Source organism: Phyllostomus hastatus, unplaced genomic scaffold, assembly GCF_019186645.2.
Source record: "Phyllostomus hastatus isolate PE091 unplaced genomic scaffold, TTU_PhHast_1.1 phas_scaffold_1066, whole genome shotgun sequence".
Classification (NCBI taxonomy): domain Eukaryota; kingdom Metazoa; phylum Chordata; class Mammalia; order Chiroptera; family Phyllostomidae; genus Phyllostomus; species Phyllostomus hastatus.
In genome coordinates, this window is record NW_025334004.1 from 4,670,613 (window position 1) to 4,689,990 (window position 19,378).

The 19,378-nt window shown below is 34.2% G+C and overlaps 1 protein-coding gene across 5 annotated transcripts in view; it reads left to right on the top strand.

Annotated features, from left to right (window-relative positions):
* Window positions 1-19,378, top strand: part of KIF20B (kinesin family member 20B) — a 74,986-nt gene that overhangs the window by 32,275 nt on the left and 23,333 nt on the right. For all 5 annotated transcript variants that reach the window (XM_045854609.1, XM_045854611.1, XM_045854612.1 and 2 more), the window contains exons 21-26: window positions 2,985-4,191; window positions 4,764-4,902; window positions 6,901-7,020; window positions 8,660-8,720; window positions 17,767-17,892; window positions 19,106-19,233. In XM_045854609.1, coding sequence (XP_045710565.1) covers window positions 2,985-4,191; window positions 4,764-4,902; window positions 6,901-7,020; window positions 8,660-8,720; window positions 17,767-17,892; window positions 19,106-19,233 — 1,781 coding nt within the window. The remainder of the gene's footprint in view (window positions 1-2,984; window positions 4,192-4,763; window positions 4,903-6,900; window positions 7,021-8,659; window positions 8,721-17,766; window positions 17,893-19,105; window positions 19,234-19,378) is intronic.

Sequence of the window (19,378 nt, forward strand, 5' to 3'; positions counted from 1 at the left end):
CAACCCAGGCATGTACCCTGACTGGGAATGGAACCTGGGACACTTTGGTTCGCAGCCCACGCTCAATCCACTGAGCTACGCCAGCCAGGGCAAGCCTTTTCTTTATAGAAGGGAATTCACTCATTTGAGATCACTGTATCTATACTTTGGGGAAACTGGCAACCATGTAAACAGTTCAAGAAATAAGGCTTCAGATAGTGATAAAGGAAACAAACCAGAGGTATGATACAGTCTACTTGTGATTTTTCAATCAAAACTAATTTTTAACAACAAAAAGGAGTAAGCTGTATAAAGTATAGGTTGCATGTAGTGTAAATATTGAATTAAAGTGTTAACTTCATTTTTCATTGTTTACTTTTTATTTTTCTAATATACTCTTAAATCCTCAGCAGAGGATATGTTTATTGATTTTAAATGGAGACAGAGAGGTATAAATATGTAGAAAGAGGGGGTAAGGGAGAGAAAGTCGGGTGGGGGGTAGAGAGAGAGAAACATTGATGTGAAGAAGAGACATTGATCGGTTGCCTCCCATACACACCTCGACCAGGGATGGAACCTGCAAGCTAGGTATGTGCCCTGACTGGCAATCAAACCACAGTCTTTTTGGTGTACAGGATGACATTCCAACCAACTGAGCTACTTGCCAGGGCACTCAAATGATTACATCGTATAAGTAAACTGTAGGTGTGTCAAAAGTTTTTCCTATATTTATTGGAAAAACTTTTAGGATTTTATTGGAAAAACTTACAGGATTTTATTTATTTATTGCTGCACTCATATTTTAACTCCCCCCAACAAGGCTACCCTGAATATGTTCTGTAAATCTTTTGATATAAAACATTTAAAAATTTATGAAAAAATATTACAAAAATCTGAAAAAACCAAGTATAAATGAATTAGTTTGGTTTACCTTCTCTTATGTAATTATACCCTGGTTCTTCTTTTAATTAAAAAGGTTTTTTCAGTTACAGTTGACATACAATTATTAATTTCAGGTGTACAAGAGAGCTGTTAGTCACTTACATAACTTGCAAAGGGATACACTCTGTGTATCCTGGTTCTTTATTTTTCTTAAAAAATATTTGATTTATTTTTAGAGAGAGGGGAAAGGAAGGAGAGAGGGAGAGAAACATCAATGTGTGGTTGCCTCCTCTGCACCCTCAACTGGGTACCTGGCCCACAACCCAGGCACGTGCCCCTACTGGGAATTGAACTGGCAGCCCTTTGGTTTGGAAGCCATCATTCAATCCACTGAGCTGCACCAGTCGGGGCCTGGTTCTTGAAATATAGTGAAATTAAAGCAACAACATTGCTTAAACACAGAATCTTTTTGTATTCACTTCAGAGTTCAGGTACTGTGTCTTACATAGTATGCATGACTCAAATCTCTTCACTCAGGATAGTCAGGATCTATCTGTGAGCTCTGAATTTTTTATAATTGTCATTTTTAGGTTGCTCAGATCCCATATCTCTTTCCTAGTAAAGGATTCAGACATTTTTATAACTTGTAACTTTATAAAGTAAGAGGATATTTATTAACATGTCAATTATAAAAGCCCAAAACTCTTAGTATCATTATTAAGTTTTCTCAGTCATTCCCACTGATAAATTCATAGGTGTGAAAATATCATAACCAAGAATAACATTAAATGGAAAGGAGAACAGAAGTCTGAACCAGCGGAGAAGACCAGGTTATTTCACGTTTGGATGACTTGCCACATTTTTGTACGATGCTGGGAGACAGTCCACTGAAAAATAATAAATTGGTTTAAGATTATTTAAAAAAAAATATGAGTTCATGGGCAGGTTTGTTGTAAAAGTAAATAAGAGCAGCTCTTTAAGTTTCCAGAGTAGCTGGAGTCCTTAGGATAAACTGAGAGTCTAAGAAAGTGATGCTCTGCAGTATGGGTAATGTTTCTTCCATTCTCTTCCAGGCAAGAGACAACCATGTAAATTACAGATAATAAAGCTTTGTCCAGTGAGCTTTTAAAATTAGTCTGAATTAAAGAAAAGAGATCTTGGGATTCCCAATTACAGCTGATCAAAAGCATTTAGACAGTTGGGTGAAGGAAAAGAATATGGATAGTTTTTGAAAAGTAAAAACTTAGAATACAGCTTGTTTTTGCATATACATTGAGGAAGGTAAAACTGGATAAATATTTGGATGAAGTAAGGAGGGGGAGATCCCTTGATTATACAGTGATTTTGGGATGCGGCTACTCTCAGTGGGGTAAATAGAAAGCTGGGATTATTTTCGGGTTTATTTTGGTATAATTGACAAGTCATACAGGAAGGCTTACAGGAAGTGTAAAAGTAGGCTTACAGTTGTGAGTAGGTAGAAACGGTTTATTCTTGTGTAAATAAATTATTTTATTTTCCATACAAACAACTATAAACCTGTATTTAAAGTATAAAATGTTGATTTTTTCCCCAGGTTTATTAAAGTATAGTTGACAAGTTACAATATATTTAAAATATAAAATGTGATATTTGATATACATATAGGATTACCACCATTTTGCCATTAACATTGTACTTTATGATATCAGGTGTCTGTCTTGTTGTATCTCATTAGGTAATTTCTTTGCCTCTGTCCCATGTTATGATGATGATGAAGATTTGTGGTAGACATATGTTTTACCACCTGCTTTTGCTTTTTCACTGAGTAGCATATTTGTGTGTTTTTTTTTTTAAGATTTTATTTATTTATTTTTAGAGAGGGAAGGGAGGGAGAAAGAGAGAGCGAGAGAAACATCAATGTGCGGTTGCTGGGGGCTGTGGCCTGCAACCCAAGTATGTGGCCTGACTGGGTATCGAACCTGCACTCAGCCCGCGCTCAATCCACTGAGATACGCCAGCCAGGGCTTGTGTTTTTCATTAAAAGTTTGCATTCATATTTTATATGTTTGAATTTTGGCTTATCTGATTACTTTTTGGTTTTATTAAGGATTGCCAGATTAATAACAACTTTCTTATTTTTAAAGGACCTGTACACGTTAGTCTAACTACCACTGAAGACCAAAAGAAAAATGAAGAAATGCAACAGAGCAGTTCAGAAGATGAGCAAAACAGAGTTTTACAAGAAAATGATTACGAAGAGCTGAAAACACGATTACTCATTGTTGAGAATGAACTTAGAAATGAAAAGGAAGAAAAAGCAGAATTAAGTAAACAGATTATTGGTTTGCAGGAGGGACTTTGTTTTTCTGAGAAAAAGAACTTTTCTTTAAGTATAGATGTGCAACAAATTCAGTCAACTTATGACCATGCAGTTTCTGAATTACAAGTGCAGAGAGGTATAAATCAAGAACAGGAGGAAAAGATCATGAAATTATCAGAGGAGATAGAAATTGCTAGAAGAAATATCACAAATAATGTTTCACAAATAAAATTAATGCAAGCAAAAATAGATGAACTACGAAATCTTGATTCAATTTCTCAGATCTCACACATAGATTTACTCAATCTTCGGGATAGTGTTTCTCAAGAGGATACTTTGCTAAATACACAGTTACATTCTTTGGATAATGATTATTTGGCAAGTAAGCAGGTTAAACTCAATAGGGAAAGTTCTTTCTACTCTAGTATTGATGCCATTTGGAAAGAATGTAAGGAGATTGTAAAGGCCTCCTCCAAAAAAAGTCATCAGATCCAGGAACTGGAACAACAAGCTGAAAAATTACAAGCAGAAGTAAAAGGCTGTGGGGATGAAAATAAGAGACTAAAAACAGAGAATAAAAATCAAGATGACCTACTAAAAGAAAAAGAAAGTCTTATACAGCAGCTGAAAGAAGAATTGCGAGAAAAAAATGTTAGTCTTGATGTTCAAGTACAGCAAGTAGTTGAAGGAAATAGGGCACTTTTAGAAATTACACAAGATGCTGCTTCCTATAAAATGAAAATAAAGGAGCTTGAAGCAATCTTAGAAACTCAGAAGGTTAAATGTGGTCATTTAGTAAAGTTAGAACAAGAAATTTTGGAAAAAGAATCTATCATCTTGAAGCTAGAAAAAAATCTGAAGGAATTTGAAGCAAATCATCAGGATTGTATCAAAAATATCAAAGATTTAAATGAAAGAGAAATCAGGTTGAAAGAAGAAATCATACAATTAACAAATGATTTGCAAGATGCAAAACATTCACTTCAATTAAAGCAAGAAGAAAAAGAAACCAGCAGGCAAGAGAACGAGAAGTAAGCTAAATATTATTCAAATGTTTCTAATGTGCAAAACACTCATTTTATTGATTTTCATATGTAAGTTTGTTTTTTTTTAAGATTTTATTTATTTTTAGAGAGAGGGGAAGGGAAGGAGAAAAAGAGGGAGAGAAACATCTGTGTGTGGTTGCCTTTCACCCGCCCCCTACTGGGGACCTGACCAGCAACCTAGACATGTGCCCTGATTGGTAATTGAACTGGCGACTCTTTGGTTTGCAGGCCTGTGCTCAATCCACTGACCTACACCACCCAGGGTGATTTTCTTTTGTAACTTTTAAATAAGTTAGGTAGGCATAATTTAATCTGGTGAATTATAGTATGTATGATGAATGAAGACATTGAACTTTGTTTATATAAACTTTTGGAACCAAAAATCATGTGAAAAGATCTTTTTATAAAATCTAAAATCCTCTCCAAAAGACTCATTCATGGTTTGAACATTCTGAATTTGTGAAAAGGTGTAATAATGTGGATTGTTACTATCTCACATGTATGATCCTGAGTGATTAATGGTGTGTCACTATAGAAAAGTGGTTTGTGTTTTATAGATTGAAAGAGGAGCTCTCTGTAAGCTCTGGTCTTATCCAGAATCTGAAAGCAGATCTTCAGAGGAAGGAAGAAGATAATGCTGAGCTGAAAGATAAACTGGCTGATTCTAAAAAGCAGATTGATCAAGTACAGAAAGAGGTAGGCTATTGGAAAAGCTATATATCCAATTTAAATGATGAAGATGGTTTTCCTTATATGTCAAGTTTAGACACTAATTTTAGTATAGAACAGAACATTTGTCAACTTCATAATTTTTCTTAAAATAATGAGAACAGTACTTCACAAAAGAAAATTTAGTCAGCTTAAACTGAAGACTGTCAAACATTAAGAAAAATATGTGCCTCGTGAGGATTGAGATCTTTTGTTTCTCTTAAGGAATGCTAAGTTCAAGTTCTCCCCCAAAAGTAAAAAACTTATTTTGCAGATAGTATTTAGGAGAGTATGCAGTGCAGTTGTAACAAGTTTTTATTATAGTTTAAATTTAAAATAAGAAATACAATCACATGATTCTAAATTAAAAATATACAAAAGTAATAATACAGTGAGAAAGAAACTTTCCACCCATTGCAGCCATTAAGTTTCTCTGCAAGACGTTGAATGTTACCAATTACTTCCTTTTTACTTCTTTTGCCTTTTGTCCTTTCTCTTCCTATAAAAAATAAAAACATCTTATAAATGTTGTTGTATATCTTGGTTTTCTAAAAAATTTTTTTAAAGTTTTTATTTGTTTATAGAGAGGGGAAGGTAGAGAGAAAGAAAAGAAGAGAACATCAATTGGTTGCCTCTCACACATGCCCCAAAAAGAAATTTGTAGGATTTCTTTATTCTTGATTCTAGTTGTTAGTTAAATATGCGGATACCAGGCCTGCAACCCAGGCATATGCCCTGACTGGGAATTGAACTGGTGAACTGTTGCTTTGTGGGATGATTCCCAACCAACTGATTGTATAATTGACTGTTCATCATTACTCTAATGATGGTATTAAGAGTGTTTTCTATTAAACAATGCATAGTGTCAGTGCTAATAATAACAATAGCATATTCTGAGTTTATATGTATCATGTCATTTAATTCTCAGACAAACATTAGGGGTAGGCACTTTTTTTAACTTCTATTATATGGATAAAGAAACATGCTTTGAGAGAGAGAACTTGTCCAGTTCACTTAGCTAATATATGGTAGAACCAGAATGGAAATTGAGGCAGTCCTGTGTGCATCTTGGTGCAACACATAACTCTGTATTTATTATTGCCTGACAATTTATATCTGTAAAATCAATGTGGATGTTGTTTATTACTGGAAGTCCCATATTTTTAAACAAAATAAGCTGATAAAAAGAAATATTAATGTATGACTATAAAAGAAATAATGAAGTTATTGTCATATATTTGGAACATACAGAAAGCCTGTAAAAGGAACATAAAATCTCCTGAAACCAAACAATTAGAGCTGTTATTATTGTGGCATCTTCATTCTTGTTATAAGGGGGAACTTTCAAAAATGAATTTTCTTTAGTATTTGAGATCTGAAGGAATGGCATGATGGAAATTGGCTAAAGATATGTACAGATTTCTCTCTCTGTCTTGGAACATTTTTATACTAGTTCATAGTGCTTTTGACTTCTATAACAAGTTTGTAGAATTAGGTACCACTAATACCAAAAATCAATGAACTTTCCCTTGCCTGTGTGCCTTCTGGTCATGTAATTGTTCCATTTTTGCCCTCTAAGTGCCATTATTAGCTTTTAAAAAATTTCTTGTATTGCTGGATTATATTACTGAATAAACCTTGGAAATGTGAGCCATTATTTTCCCCCTGGAATGTTTCTTTAATTTTTCCATGATAATGATTTTGCTGTTATATCCAAGATGCTATGTTGATTCTTTTCTGAGAGCTTACAGAGTTTAGGATTTTTAAAATGTAAGAAGAAAATGATTTCTTCATATGCATTCTCCTTTGAAGTATTAAGAAATATTGTAATAATTTGAAGCTGTATTTTATACTATGTCAGAATCTGTACTTGTAAAATAGGTTTTTAAGGACATGAATCTTTGAACCAGTGGCCATGAATTTTAAACAAAAAGCAATTAATATTTAGAAAAATGCTTAATTTGTTTTATAATCATTACTTTGTAGGTAACTCTAATGCGTGAGGAAGAAAAATTACTGAGGATTAAAATTAATGAACTGGAGAAAAAGAAAAACCAGTGTTCTCAGGAAATAGATATGAAACAGCGAACCATTCAACAACTCAAGGTAACAGTTTTTGAAAATGATTGTTTAAGTAGAATCTGTATATTTTAGTGTCTAAAAAAAATCAGTTCTTTATACCAAATTCTCTTTTGACTTTTTCTGCAATTAAAAAATAAATTGGTTAAAATGAAGTTAATAGTGATTTGCTTCTAATGATTAGAGTATGGAAAGGAAAAAATAGGAACTTTACAGTGGAGAAATCTGGCAGATACCACCTTAACCAAGTATTCAAGAAGAGTCTCATGAGTGGTAAGGCATATTTGTTAACATGTATTTTCTGATTTGATGTGACCAGAAGGGCACATCTTCCCTGTGGTATTCTTCCTCCAAATCCATGAACTCAGTCTAATGGTGAGAAAACATCAGACAAACCCAAATTGAGGATGTTCTAACTATGTGACCAGCAAAAAGTGTCAAAGTCACTAAAGAAAAGCATTACTGAGAAACTGATACTAAGGAAACATGATGACTAAATGCAGTTTTGTATGGTGTGTGGGGTCCTAGAACATCAGTGGAGAAACTGGTGAAATCCAAGTAAGGTCTGTAGTGTTGATAATATTATACCAATGCTAATTTATTTTTTCCTTACAAAAATGATTAATTCCATTTTCTAAATAATAGCTTTGAGAGTCAACTGCTTATTTTTTTGTGTCTAATGTTCATTTCTTGATTTTTAAGTAAATATACCATGGTAATAAAAGATGTTGAAATTAGGGAAGCTAAGTGGAGGTTTTTGTAGGAAATCTCTTCTATCTTTGTTATTCTTTTATTAATCTAAAATTATTTCAAAACAAAAAGTAAAAAGAAAAAGCGCAGATCTTATAAAAAGTTTTTTAAAGAGGACACTTAAGCAAAAGCAAAATCTCTTTGTAAATCGATATATTTTACTTGACTTCAATTAATTGGTTAAGGCAACAGTAAAGAAAGATTGTCATATTCTTTGCATGTTTATTTTTAAAGGAAGCAAACTAATGAATATTCAGGCATAAACATGTGATTTAAAATTTTAACTGAATATAATCCTAATAAAGCAATCTGTACCTTCATAATACAATTCAGAGATTTTCAGGTTCTGTAATGATTCATTGTAAGACTTAAGAAGTTAGAACATAGTGTTCAAGTCGGATGAAATAATGAATGAGGTTGGATTACCTGACAGATTAAAATTGGAATTGGAGGATTTTCAGTACCCGTAATTTATTATTGGCTTTTAAGGCTTTGATTATTTTTCAAACCTTCCACCTACTTTCTATCTACATAGAGGGGATGGAGGACCTTATTTTTCTACATTTTGAATTTGCCTATATGGAACTTTCATACTGTTTTTTTGCTCCTGCTTTGTTAAGTACACAGTCAACCTCCATTTCCTTGTTTTTGCTTTTTGTGGAGTGTAAGAGAACATAGTAACTTAAAATCTTGAGTAAAATGAGGTAGATTATAAAATTATTATTACTGTTTTTTTCTTACTAAACTCTCACTCTCCTCTTTTCTCCAAGGTGAAAGACACTGGAATCTTGAAAACAGTAGCTTTGTAGGAGAAAGATATCAAACCTAATACTGAACTCTGTTTTCAGGCCCCACTATACATTGTTGCTGTGTTTTTGTTACATTTGCATTTAAATCATATTTTTTCATTTTGTAGGAGCAGTTAAGTAATCAGAAAGTGGAAGAAGCTATCCAGCAGTATGAGAGAGTGTGCAAAGGTCAGGAAAAAACTTATACTTCCATTATTAAAATGACTGGCAAAATAGTTGCAATAACAATTGGTTTAGCATTTTCCTTTGAAAATTCAAAAGTAAAATAAGGGCAACATAAGCTGTAACATTATCAAAACAGAAAAACATTGATTCTAATGAATAACTTATCAGTGTAAGGTTTATTCTTAAAAATATAAAACATTAAAAAACACTCGGTCAAAGCTATGTTCATCTCTAAGTAATGCCTAGTATTTTGTGAAAAATAAAGTCAAAGTTACATAGGTCACAATGAATGGAATAGCATTTTAGACAAAATTATGTAGAGTATACTTGAAATAAAATAGCTTTAAAATTTAAAAAAATGTATGAAGTATTAAAAAAATTAAAATTTTAGGTTCAAATTGTGTGTACTGAATTATGCTTAACTCGAATTGCATTTTTTTAACTTCAAATATTATAAAAATAGGTTTATAGTTCTTTGTATAGAAAAAGACATGCAGGTTATGATTATTACAGTAGCTTTATTAACTCACAAGAATATCACAATGGCACAGTGCATTTAGGTACAACCTTGTAAGTGCTCAAATTGCCAGCCTTCATTATTTACATATTTTTGTAGTCTACTTACTGTATACTCAAGCACACTTTGGCACAGAGTTCTTACCTACTTTTGCCCACCCCTTTATTTCTGTTCACAAATTATGCAGATTCCTCTTCTTCCTATCACTCACTTACTCCTGAACAAAAAAGTGTATTTTCAGTTTTTGAGGCTTTCTCTGGCTTATACATTTCTATTTACTGAACGCCATTCACTTAGCTATCTTAGTAAATTTGTTTTCAAAATAATTGAGATATATACATATACCATAAAATTTACCCTTCAAAATTGTACATTTTAGTGGGTTTACTGTATTCACCAGTTCCTGTCGACCACTAATCTACTTTCTCTCTCTCTGTGGATTTGCTTGTTGTAGACATTTCATGTAAGTGGATTCATACAGCATGTGTGTCTGACTTCTTTTACTTAGTGTGTTTTCGAGTTTCATCCATACTGGAGCATGTCACTACTTCATTCTTTTTTATGGCCAACTAATAGTTCATTTTATGAGTAGGACATTTTTTTTAGAGAGAGAAAAATGTGGCTGGGGAGAAAGAAACATTGATGGTTGCCTTCTTGTACATGTTCTGACTGGGGATCAAACCCACAACCTGAGTATATGTGCCTTGACCAGAAATCGAACCCGTGACCTTTTGGTCTGTAGGACAGTGCTCCAACCAACTGAGCCACACAATCCATGGCCACTTTTTATTTATGTATCACTTGATAGGCATTTGGATTGTTTCCACTTTTTGGCTTTTATGAATATTTGTGTACAAGTTTTTGGGTGAACATATGTTTTCAGTTCTCTTGGGATGTATATCTAGTAGTGGAACTACTGTATCCTACGGTAACTGTATGTTGAACTCTTTGAGGAACTGTCATATTTTCCACAGTGGCTGTATTATACTATGTTCCTACCAGCAGTGGATGAGGCTTCCAGTTTCTTCATGATGTTGCCAACACTTATTTTTTAATTTTTAAAGTTATAACTATCTTTATTAGTTTCCTACAACTGCTGTGACAAAGTACCACAAACTGGGTAGCTTAAAACAACAAAAACTTGTTCTGTCACAATTGTAAAAACTAGAAATCCAAAATAAGATATTGATGTGCTTCTTAATGAAGGTTCAAGGGAAGAATCTTTCCTTGTGTTTTCCAGCTTCTGGTGGTTAATGGCAACCCTTTGTTTTCTTTACTCGTGTCAGTGCATATCCAGTCTGTCTTTGTTTTTAACATGGCTATCTTCCTTCTGGTGTGTCTGTATCAGTGTCTTCTTCCTATGTGTGTCTGAGTTTCCCTCTTTGTGTAAGGACACTTGTCATTAGATTTGGGCCCATCCTAATCCAATATGACTTTATTCTAAACTTGATTACATCTACAAAGACCATATTTCCAAAGAAGGTCATATTTATAGTGGGTGGACATTAAATTTTTGGGAACACTATTTAACCTAACAATTTGATGAATATAAAGTAGTATGTCATTGTGTTAGTGATTTGCATTTCCCTAATAACTAAAGATATTGAGAATCTAGCTTTCAGTTGTTGGCCATTTGTATATCTTCTGTGGAGAAATGTCTGTTAACTACTTTGCTCATTTTAAAATTGGGTTGTCTTTTTACTTTGGAGTTGTAAGAGTTTTTTATATATTCTGGATATTAGACCCTTATCAGATAAATGATTTGCAGATGTTTTCTCCCATTCTTTGGGTTGTTTTTCAATTATTTGGTAGAGTCCCTTGATGTATAAAAGTTTTCAATTTTGATGAAGTTTAGGTTATCTATTTTGTTTTGATTACTTGTGATTTAGGTGTTGTGTCTAAGAAACTACTGCCTATTTCAGAGTCACCTGGGTCACCTTAGAGTTTTTAGTTTTGCCTCTTATATTTTTAGATTTTTGATCCATTTTGTATTCATCAATTGAATATAATTTTGTATAGTGTTTGAAGTAGGTGTCTATCTTAATTCTTTTGCATATAGAGGTCCAGTTGTCTCAGCACCATTTGTTGAAAAGACTGTTCTTTGCTCCACTGCATTGCCTTTGCACTTATGCTGAAAATCAGTTGACTGTAATATAAGGATTTATTTCTGGAATCTCAGTTTTTCATTGATCTATATGTCTATCCTTAAGCCCTACCACACTGTATTGTTACTTGTAGCTTTATGTAAGTTTTGAAATATGAAGTATGAATCCTCCCACTTTTGTTCTTTTGCAAGAATGCTTTGGCTATTTTGAGTTCATTGGATTTCTACATGAATTTTACAGTTAGCTTGTCATTTTCTGCAAAAGAGCCAGCTGGAATTTTGATGGGGTTTGTGTTAAATCTGACAGTCTATTTGGGGAATTGGCCAGCCTAACAATATAAACCATAAATGTGGGATATCATTTCATTTAGTTAGATATTCTAGAATTCTTTTCAGTGTTTTTTTTTTTTTTCCTTTCCTTTTCTGGGGGGGATTCCTTAGGATTTTCTATATACAAGATCATGTCTTCTGCAAGTGGAGATAGTTTTACTTCCCCCTTTCCACTCACTCTGTTTGCCTTTTGTTTCTCATTCTTGCCTAATTGCCTTGGCAAAGCCACTAGAACAGTGTTGACTAGAAATGGTGAGAATATCCTGTTTTTGATGTTAGGGGGATGTTTTTATTCTTTCACTATTATGTATAATGTTAGGTATAGGGTTTTTGTTGATGCCTTTTATCAGTTTGAGAAAGTTCCCTTTTGTTCATTGTTTGTTAAGTATTTTTATCACGAAAGGGTGTTGGATTTTGTTAAATGCTTTCTTCTGTATTTATTGAGATGATCATGTGATTTTTATTCTTTATTAATACATTGCATTGCATTGATTGATTTTCATATGTTGAACCAAACTTGCATTCCTGGGATGAGTTTCACTTGATCATGGTGTACAATGCTTTTATATGTTGCTAGTTTCAGTTTGCTAGTATTCTGTTGAGGTTTTGCATCTATACTTATGAGGGATATTGGTCTGCCATTTTCTTTTCTTACGCTATCTTACCTTCTCTCTGTTTCTACTATTGATTTCCACTGTTTTCAATGTTTGGAGCAGGGGTTAACAAGGGTAGCCCTCTGACCAAAGTCAGCTCACTGCTTAATTTTGTAAATAAAGTTTTATTAGAACATGGCAACACATTTTCTAATGTATTGTCTGTGGCTGCTTTCACATTATAGTAGCAGCAGCAAGTAGTCGTGACAGACCTTAAAATAGTTACTGTCTGACCTTTTACAGAAGATGTTTGCTCACCCTGGTTTAGACTTTAAATAATAGTTTCCGCTTATCCTCAGAATCAGTACCTAACTTCTGTTACATCTTTTCCTAGTGAGTCCTCATATTTTTCCTATCCCTTTGCCAGGCCTTATGTCAAACTCATTCTCTTGTATAGCCATACAGCTAGATTAAAATTTTCTGAAACTCTTATTTTATTCTCATATTCCTATTAAAAGTATTTGATCATTTCAAACTGCCTACACAATAAACTTTCACACTGTATCTTGACATAGTGGCCTCCCTTTTTATAGCCTAATATTGTATAACTTTTCAAATTTTATCCAGACTAATTTGTTTCCTAATCTGCCTTGCTCCATTTTGCCTCTATTCCCATGATAGAGAAGGCAAACAAAAGACCACATTGTCTGTGAAAGTGCGTGATCGCAAGAACAAGACCCCAGAGGAAATTGCTAATTTCTGTAGATTTGGTACATATACAAGTCTACCTTATCTTTTTATTGATTATGGTATTATAGTTGTCTCATTTTTTTCTCCCTTTTATCCCCCTCTACTCTACATGCTCTCCTCCCTCCAGCATTCCCCTCACCTTAGTTCCTGTCCATAGGTCATATACATAAGTTTGTTGGCTTCTTCATTTCCTATACTACACTTAATCTCCCCTTATCTACCAATTATGCTTCTTATTCCCTGTACCTTTTCACTTATTCTCCCCCTCCCCCCCACTGATAACCCTCCATGTGATCTCCATTTCTATAGTTCTAGTTGTTTGCTTAGTTTTTGTTTTTGTTTTTTAGGTTCAGTCCTTGATAGTTGTGAGTTTGTTGTTATTTTACTGTTCATAGTTGTGATCTTTGTTTTCTTAGATAAGTCCCTTTAACATTTCATATAATAAGGGCTTGATCGTGATGAACTCCTTTAACTTGACCTATTCTGGAAAGCACTTTATCTGCCCTTCCATTCTAAATGATAGCTTTGCTGGATAGAGTAATCTTGGATGTAGGGCCTTTAATGACTTCAAATACTTCTTTCCAGCCCCTTCTTGCCTGTAAGGTCTCTTTTGAGAAATCAACTGATAGTCTTATGGGAGCTCCTTTGTAGGCAACTGTCTCCTTTTCTCTTGCTGCTTTTAAGATTCTCTCCTTATTTTTAATCTTGGGTGATGTAATTATTATGTGCCTGGGTGTGTGCTTCCTTGGTCCAACTTCTTTGGGACTCTCTGAGCTTTCTGGACTTGCATGGCTATTTCCTTGCTAGATTGGGGAAGTTCTCCCTCATTATTTTTTCAAATAAGTTTTCAGTTTCTTGCTCTTCTTCCTCTCCTTCTCTGGCACCCCTGTGATTTAGATGTTGGAATGTTTAAAGTTGTCCCAGAGATTCCTAAGCCTTCTTCATTTTTTGGAATTCTTATTTCTTCATTTTGTTCTGGTTGAATGTTTATTTCTTCTTTTTGTTTCAAATTGTTGATTTGAGTCCTGGTTTCCTTCCCGTCACAACTGCTTCTCTGTATATTTTTCTTTATTTCACTTTCATAGCCTACATGTCTTCCTCTATTTTGTGACCGCACTCAGTCATTACTGTGAGCATCCTGATTTACCAGTGTTTTGAACTCTGCAACTGATAGATTGGACATCTCCTCCTTGCTTAGTTCTTTTTATGGAGTTTTGATCTGTTCTTTCATTTGGGCCTCTTTCTTTGTCTTGGTAGACCTGTTAACATTGGAGGGGGTGGAGACTTAGGTATTCTCTAGGGTGGGGCAACCCACTTTACTCTGTTGTGGCACTGTATGTGGGGGAGGGGTCAGAGAGAGAACAATGTTGCTTGCTCAGCTTGCCCATTTTCTGTCATTTCCACCATTACCCAAAAACAAATGGCTTCTTCTAGTGCTGATTCCCAGGTGGGTGGTTTGTATATGTTATAGGGCCCTAGGACCCTAGGGTCCCTCCAATGAATGTTACTGTGAGACTGGGAGTTTCTCCCACTGCTGCAACCCCCACAAATTTTTACAGCCAGAAGTTTTGAAGCTTTATTTCCCTTTGCTAGAACCCTGGGTTGCATGGTCTGTCTCACTCCCTAGTTGTTCCTCCTGGCTTATCTGAATGTGGGATATCCCAGTTGCCAGCCACCTCCTAGCCCTCCCCATCTGCCAGCTGCTGTCTTGCCTCCAATCCTCCCCACCCTGGTTGCCCATCTCTGCCCCTCCTACCAGTCTGGATGAATGTTTCTTTAATTCCTTGGTTGTCAGACTTTCATACAGTTCCATATTCTGGCAGATCTGGTTGTTTTTTGTTTTTAAATTGGTTGTTGTCCTTCTTTTGGTTGTGTGAGGAGGCAAAGTGTATCTACCTATGCCTCCATCTTGGCCAGAAGTACTCCTGTGTCACGTTTGCCTTATCTTTTCCTCCCTCTGTTAACCTCTTTATTTTTAAAGGCTATTTATGATTCTATAATCAATTGGTTTAATATGACTTTTTAATGGGAGAAAAAATTTATTATCTTGAAAGAAAATTTTAAGTATATACCAACATTGAGTAGGACAAGGGAGATACAACTGATTATAATGTGCATAGAAGAGAACACATGACAAGAAATAGAGTCCTTTTTTTCACCAAAGACATGGTGTCGATCATAAATGAAACATAATTTCAAAGTTCAGTAGAAGGAATATTAATGCTAATTTAAGGTACAGTTTCATTGCTTGTAAAGTTCAGGTAATGATTTCAACTTTTTCCAAATTTTAATTAAAAAGAAAAACAGTTGCAAAGGAGTCAAAAGGTCAATGTAAAGAACACCTGAATACCCTTTATTAGATTTACCATTTTTAATTGTTTGCCTTATTTGCATCTCTGTTTTTCTCTTATATATGTATATATTAAACAGTGACTTGAAAGGTATTTGCAAGCATCAATAGTACCTTACATGTAAATACTTTATCATGAAACTTTTAAGGTAAAACCATTGTCTTTCATGAGCATAATACTATATCAGAAAATTAATAGTCAACACATTTTATAATCTCTTTGTTAATATGATCCCTATGATTAAATTTTTTTGGTTATTTCAGTCATAATTTTGTTGTTATAGATAATACCACAAATATATTTGCACAAAAGTTTTTGTGCATACATATACTAGTAAATATATTTGTAGGGGAAATTCCTAGCAAAGGAATTGTTGGCCCAATGATGTATACTTGAAATTTTTATAAATACTGCTTTTCTGTTCCCCAAAGTGCTTGTGGTAGTTTATACTCAGTAATAGTATGTAGAGGGCCTGTTTGCCCACATTGTTGCCAATGGGAGCATTGGGTGTTCTAAAACTTCAGTCTTAGGGCTGATGTGGTAGATGAAACAGTATCACGTGATTTCAAGCTTTTCTACTTGTTTTGTAGACATCTGGTAACTGGTATTCTGAAACTTGAACTGTCACTAAGTGAGTTTTTCTAATCTGGGATTTTATATAACATTTATGTGTCATTTTTGACCCTAGATTTTGTAATGTCCCTTCTCCTACCGGTTCTCCAATGTTACGCTTAAGCCTTTCCTCTTTGAATCTTTTCCAGAACATTATAGCTCTCAGGGATCCTCTTTCCTGAATATTAAGCTCCTGATACTTTTCCCAGTGATTTTCAACCTTTTTCATCTCGTGGCACATATAAACTAATTACTAAAATTCTGCATCGCACCAAAAAGTACATTTTTGCCCATTTGACAAAAAGAAAATAGGTATAGTTTTGAGTCATTCACACCAGATGGCTATTTTGTTGGCTGTTGTCATTTTTTAATTGACAATCTAAGGGAAAAGAGGTCCATGCACCTGACTAAATAATCGGGTTTGCATATTTTAAGAATTCTTATATCACACTGGTGTGCCTCTTTGCAGCACACCAGGTGAAAATCACTGACCTATTCATTTGATAGTATTTTTTTTTCAGCTATGATGAGATATCTGTTTAATAGTTGTCTTTATGTGCTTAATTTTGTTTTGTTTTTATATATTTCTGGATTCTATCCTGAGGTAAAATGTAAATTATTGGAGGCAGTGACTGATGAAATAATTCTTTTCCTTTACTGTGCCTGCCTTTCAAATAATAGGTGGATAGCCATTGGTTAAGTTATCATTGGTGCCCTGGGACTCTCCTAGTTGATAATTAGATACTTAAACTCTTGTTCTAGCCCTCTAGTTTTGTGCAAAATATTGAATGGGAAAGGAAAGGGATTCTTCAAATAAATTTATAATTAATTGCATAATATGAATATTTTGCAAGTCATGCATTTTGAAAGAAAGACTTTAGATGGTAATACTGACTCCTTTAATCTTGGGAGGAATTCTGTTTGGTTAGCACTCCTAGCAGCTTACATCAGTGGACAGATACACTGAAAATTACTCATATAATTTTTTCTTATTTTTTATTTGTGTTAAGCTTGCTTTATGTGCATTTTGAGGGAGCCACCTTTTGAGATTTTTGTCATTTAATGTTACTTTTAGTTACCTGAGGTTGACCTATATGTGTTTATAGGTTTGTCACCTCTGACACCAGCAGTGGTTTTGGTAAGAGGTATCTCTCAGATGAGCTTAGCTACTATGTGGCCAATACTAGAGGGCACAAAATAATCTTTCCTCTTCCTGTCTTTCTAGCAGATAGGATTAAAATAGATTTCCAAGACATTGTCATTTTTCAAGGGCTGGTTTTAAAAACACTAGAAGTAAATATTTAGCTTTGAAAAATTTGCTGTGAAAATAGTTACTTGATTTGATTTAAGAAAATAAATCATATTGTGATGGAGCCTTTTTTGTTTTTAAGAGGTAAAAGTTTTAATTTTGGTTTGAGAATATTAAGACTAAAATTATTTTGCCAAGTAATGCATCTTCTAAATCCCAAGATTTGTGCTTATTAGTATTAATAGTTTAATATTATAAAAATTTGTTAATTTTATTTGAAAAGATTTCTTTCCATTTGTGCATTCTTGCGATCATCCAAGTGTCCATCTGTACATCAGATATTTATTTGGGGCCTCATCTGTGCCAGTACTGTTCTAGGCATTGGCGGTACAGCAGAGAACAAGACAAAGTTCTGTCTGTATGGAACTCATCTTCTGTTATAGTTAATAAAAGTGTATTTTAGTTTTTAGAAGAATTCAAGAAAAACTGGATAGAAGAAAATGGATGTTAGTAATTTCTAAAATGTTCACCCCAAATTTTTAGATCTAAGTGTTAAAGAAAAAATAATTGAAGACATGCGAATGACACTGGAAGAACAAGAACAAACTCAGGTAGAGCAAGAGCAAGTGCTTGAAGCCAAATTAGAGGAAACTGAAAGACTGGCCACAGGTAAAACAAGTTTGCTTAAATATCTCAAGACATACTCTTGCATTTTTTATTTTCCTAGATGTCTTTCCTTTTTAAAGTATTGTAGTATTTATAATAATTCTTTTTTTAAAAGATTTTATTTATTTTTAGAGAGGGAAGGGAGGGAGAAAGAGAGAGAGAGAAACATCAATGTGCGGTTGCTGGGGGTCATGGCCTGCAACCCAGGCATGTACCCTGACTGGGAATCGAACCTGCGACACCTTGGTTCGCAGCCTGCGCTCAATCCACTGAGCTACGCCAGCCAGGGCTTATTTATAATGATTCTTAATGAAATAATATTCAGTATGATATTGGAGCGCCCTGCCATTTCTCTTTTCCAGTGTGATAAAAATTGTTTTATCTAAGTAAAATTGTGTAAAGAAGGAGTAAGGACATGTTCATAATAACTGGATGATTACCTGCAATGTTCCCCAGATGATAAAAATAAACTTTCACACCCTGGCTGGCGTAGCTCAGTGGATTGAGCACAGGCTGCGAACCAAAGTGTCACAGGTTCAATTCCCAGTTAGGGTACATGCCTGGGTTGCAGGCCATGACCCCCAGCAACCGCACATTGATGTTTCTCTCTCTCTCTCTCTTTCTCCCTCCCTTCCCTCTCTAAAAATAAATAAATAAAAAATGTATATATATATGAAAAAGAATAAACTTTCAACTAAATTTTACCTCTGTCTAGCTCTTTGTATCATCTTGTATAAATACTCTGATTCCATCCTTCAGAACACCATTGTACACTTTGAGCATTATTCATTGGTCCTTCTAGTTCCTCTTCTCTAAAATTTGGTAAGAACTCTTTAAAGTGCAACTCTTCATATAGTTCTAGTTGTGTCTTTTTTAAAAAAAATTCATTTATTTTTAGAGAGAGGGGAAGGGAGGGAGAAGAGAGGGAGAGAAATATCGATGTTAGAGAAGAACATAGATCAGTTGTCTCTTGTACACACCCTGACCAGGGTCTGAGCCGGCAACCCAGGCCTGTGCTCTGACTAGGGATCGAACTGTTGACCTATAGGTTTGCAGGATGATACCCAACTAGCTGAATCACACTGGTCAGTGCTCTAGTTCTTTCTTGATCTCTCTTTTTCTGGGCTCTTCTGAGTCTTGTCTGTATCCCATACCATGTATATCTGTAAATGGTATAACTTTTGCACATGTTTTTAAAGTTAATTTTTTCAAACAGAATTGGAAAAATTGAAGGAAAAATTCAAAGATCTGGAAGCAAAAAGTAATCAAAGGGCAAATAGGGAATTTGAGGATTACACAGATGTACTCAGTAAAAAGCTCAGGGAACTTCAAGATGAGTTACAGGTATGATTTTATTTATGTATGTAATCTATATGTCTATATATTATATTTCTTATGAGAGAAAAATTCAGTAAGTAGTTGATAATTAATTTAGATATGGGTAAAATAACTCTTAAGAAGTGTTAATATATTGATATAATTTTTTCAG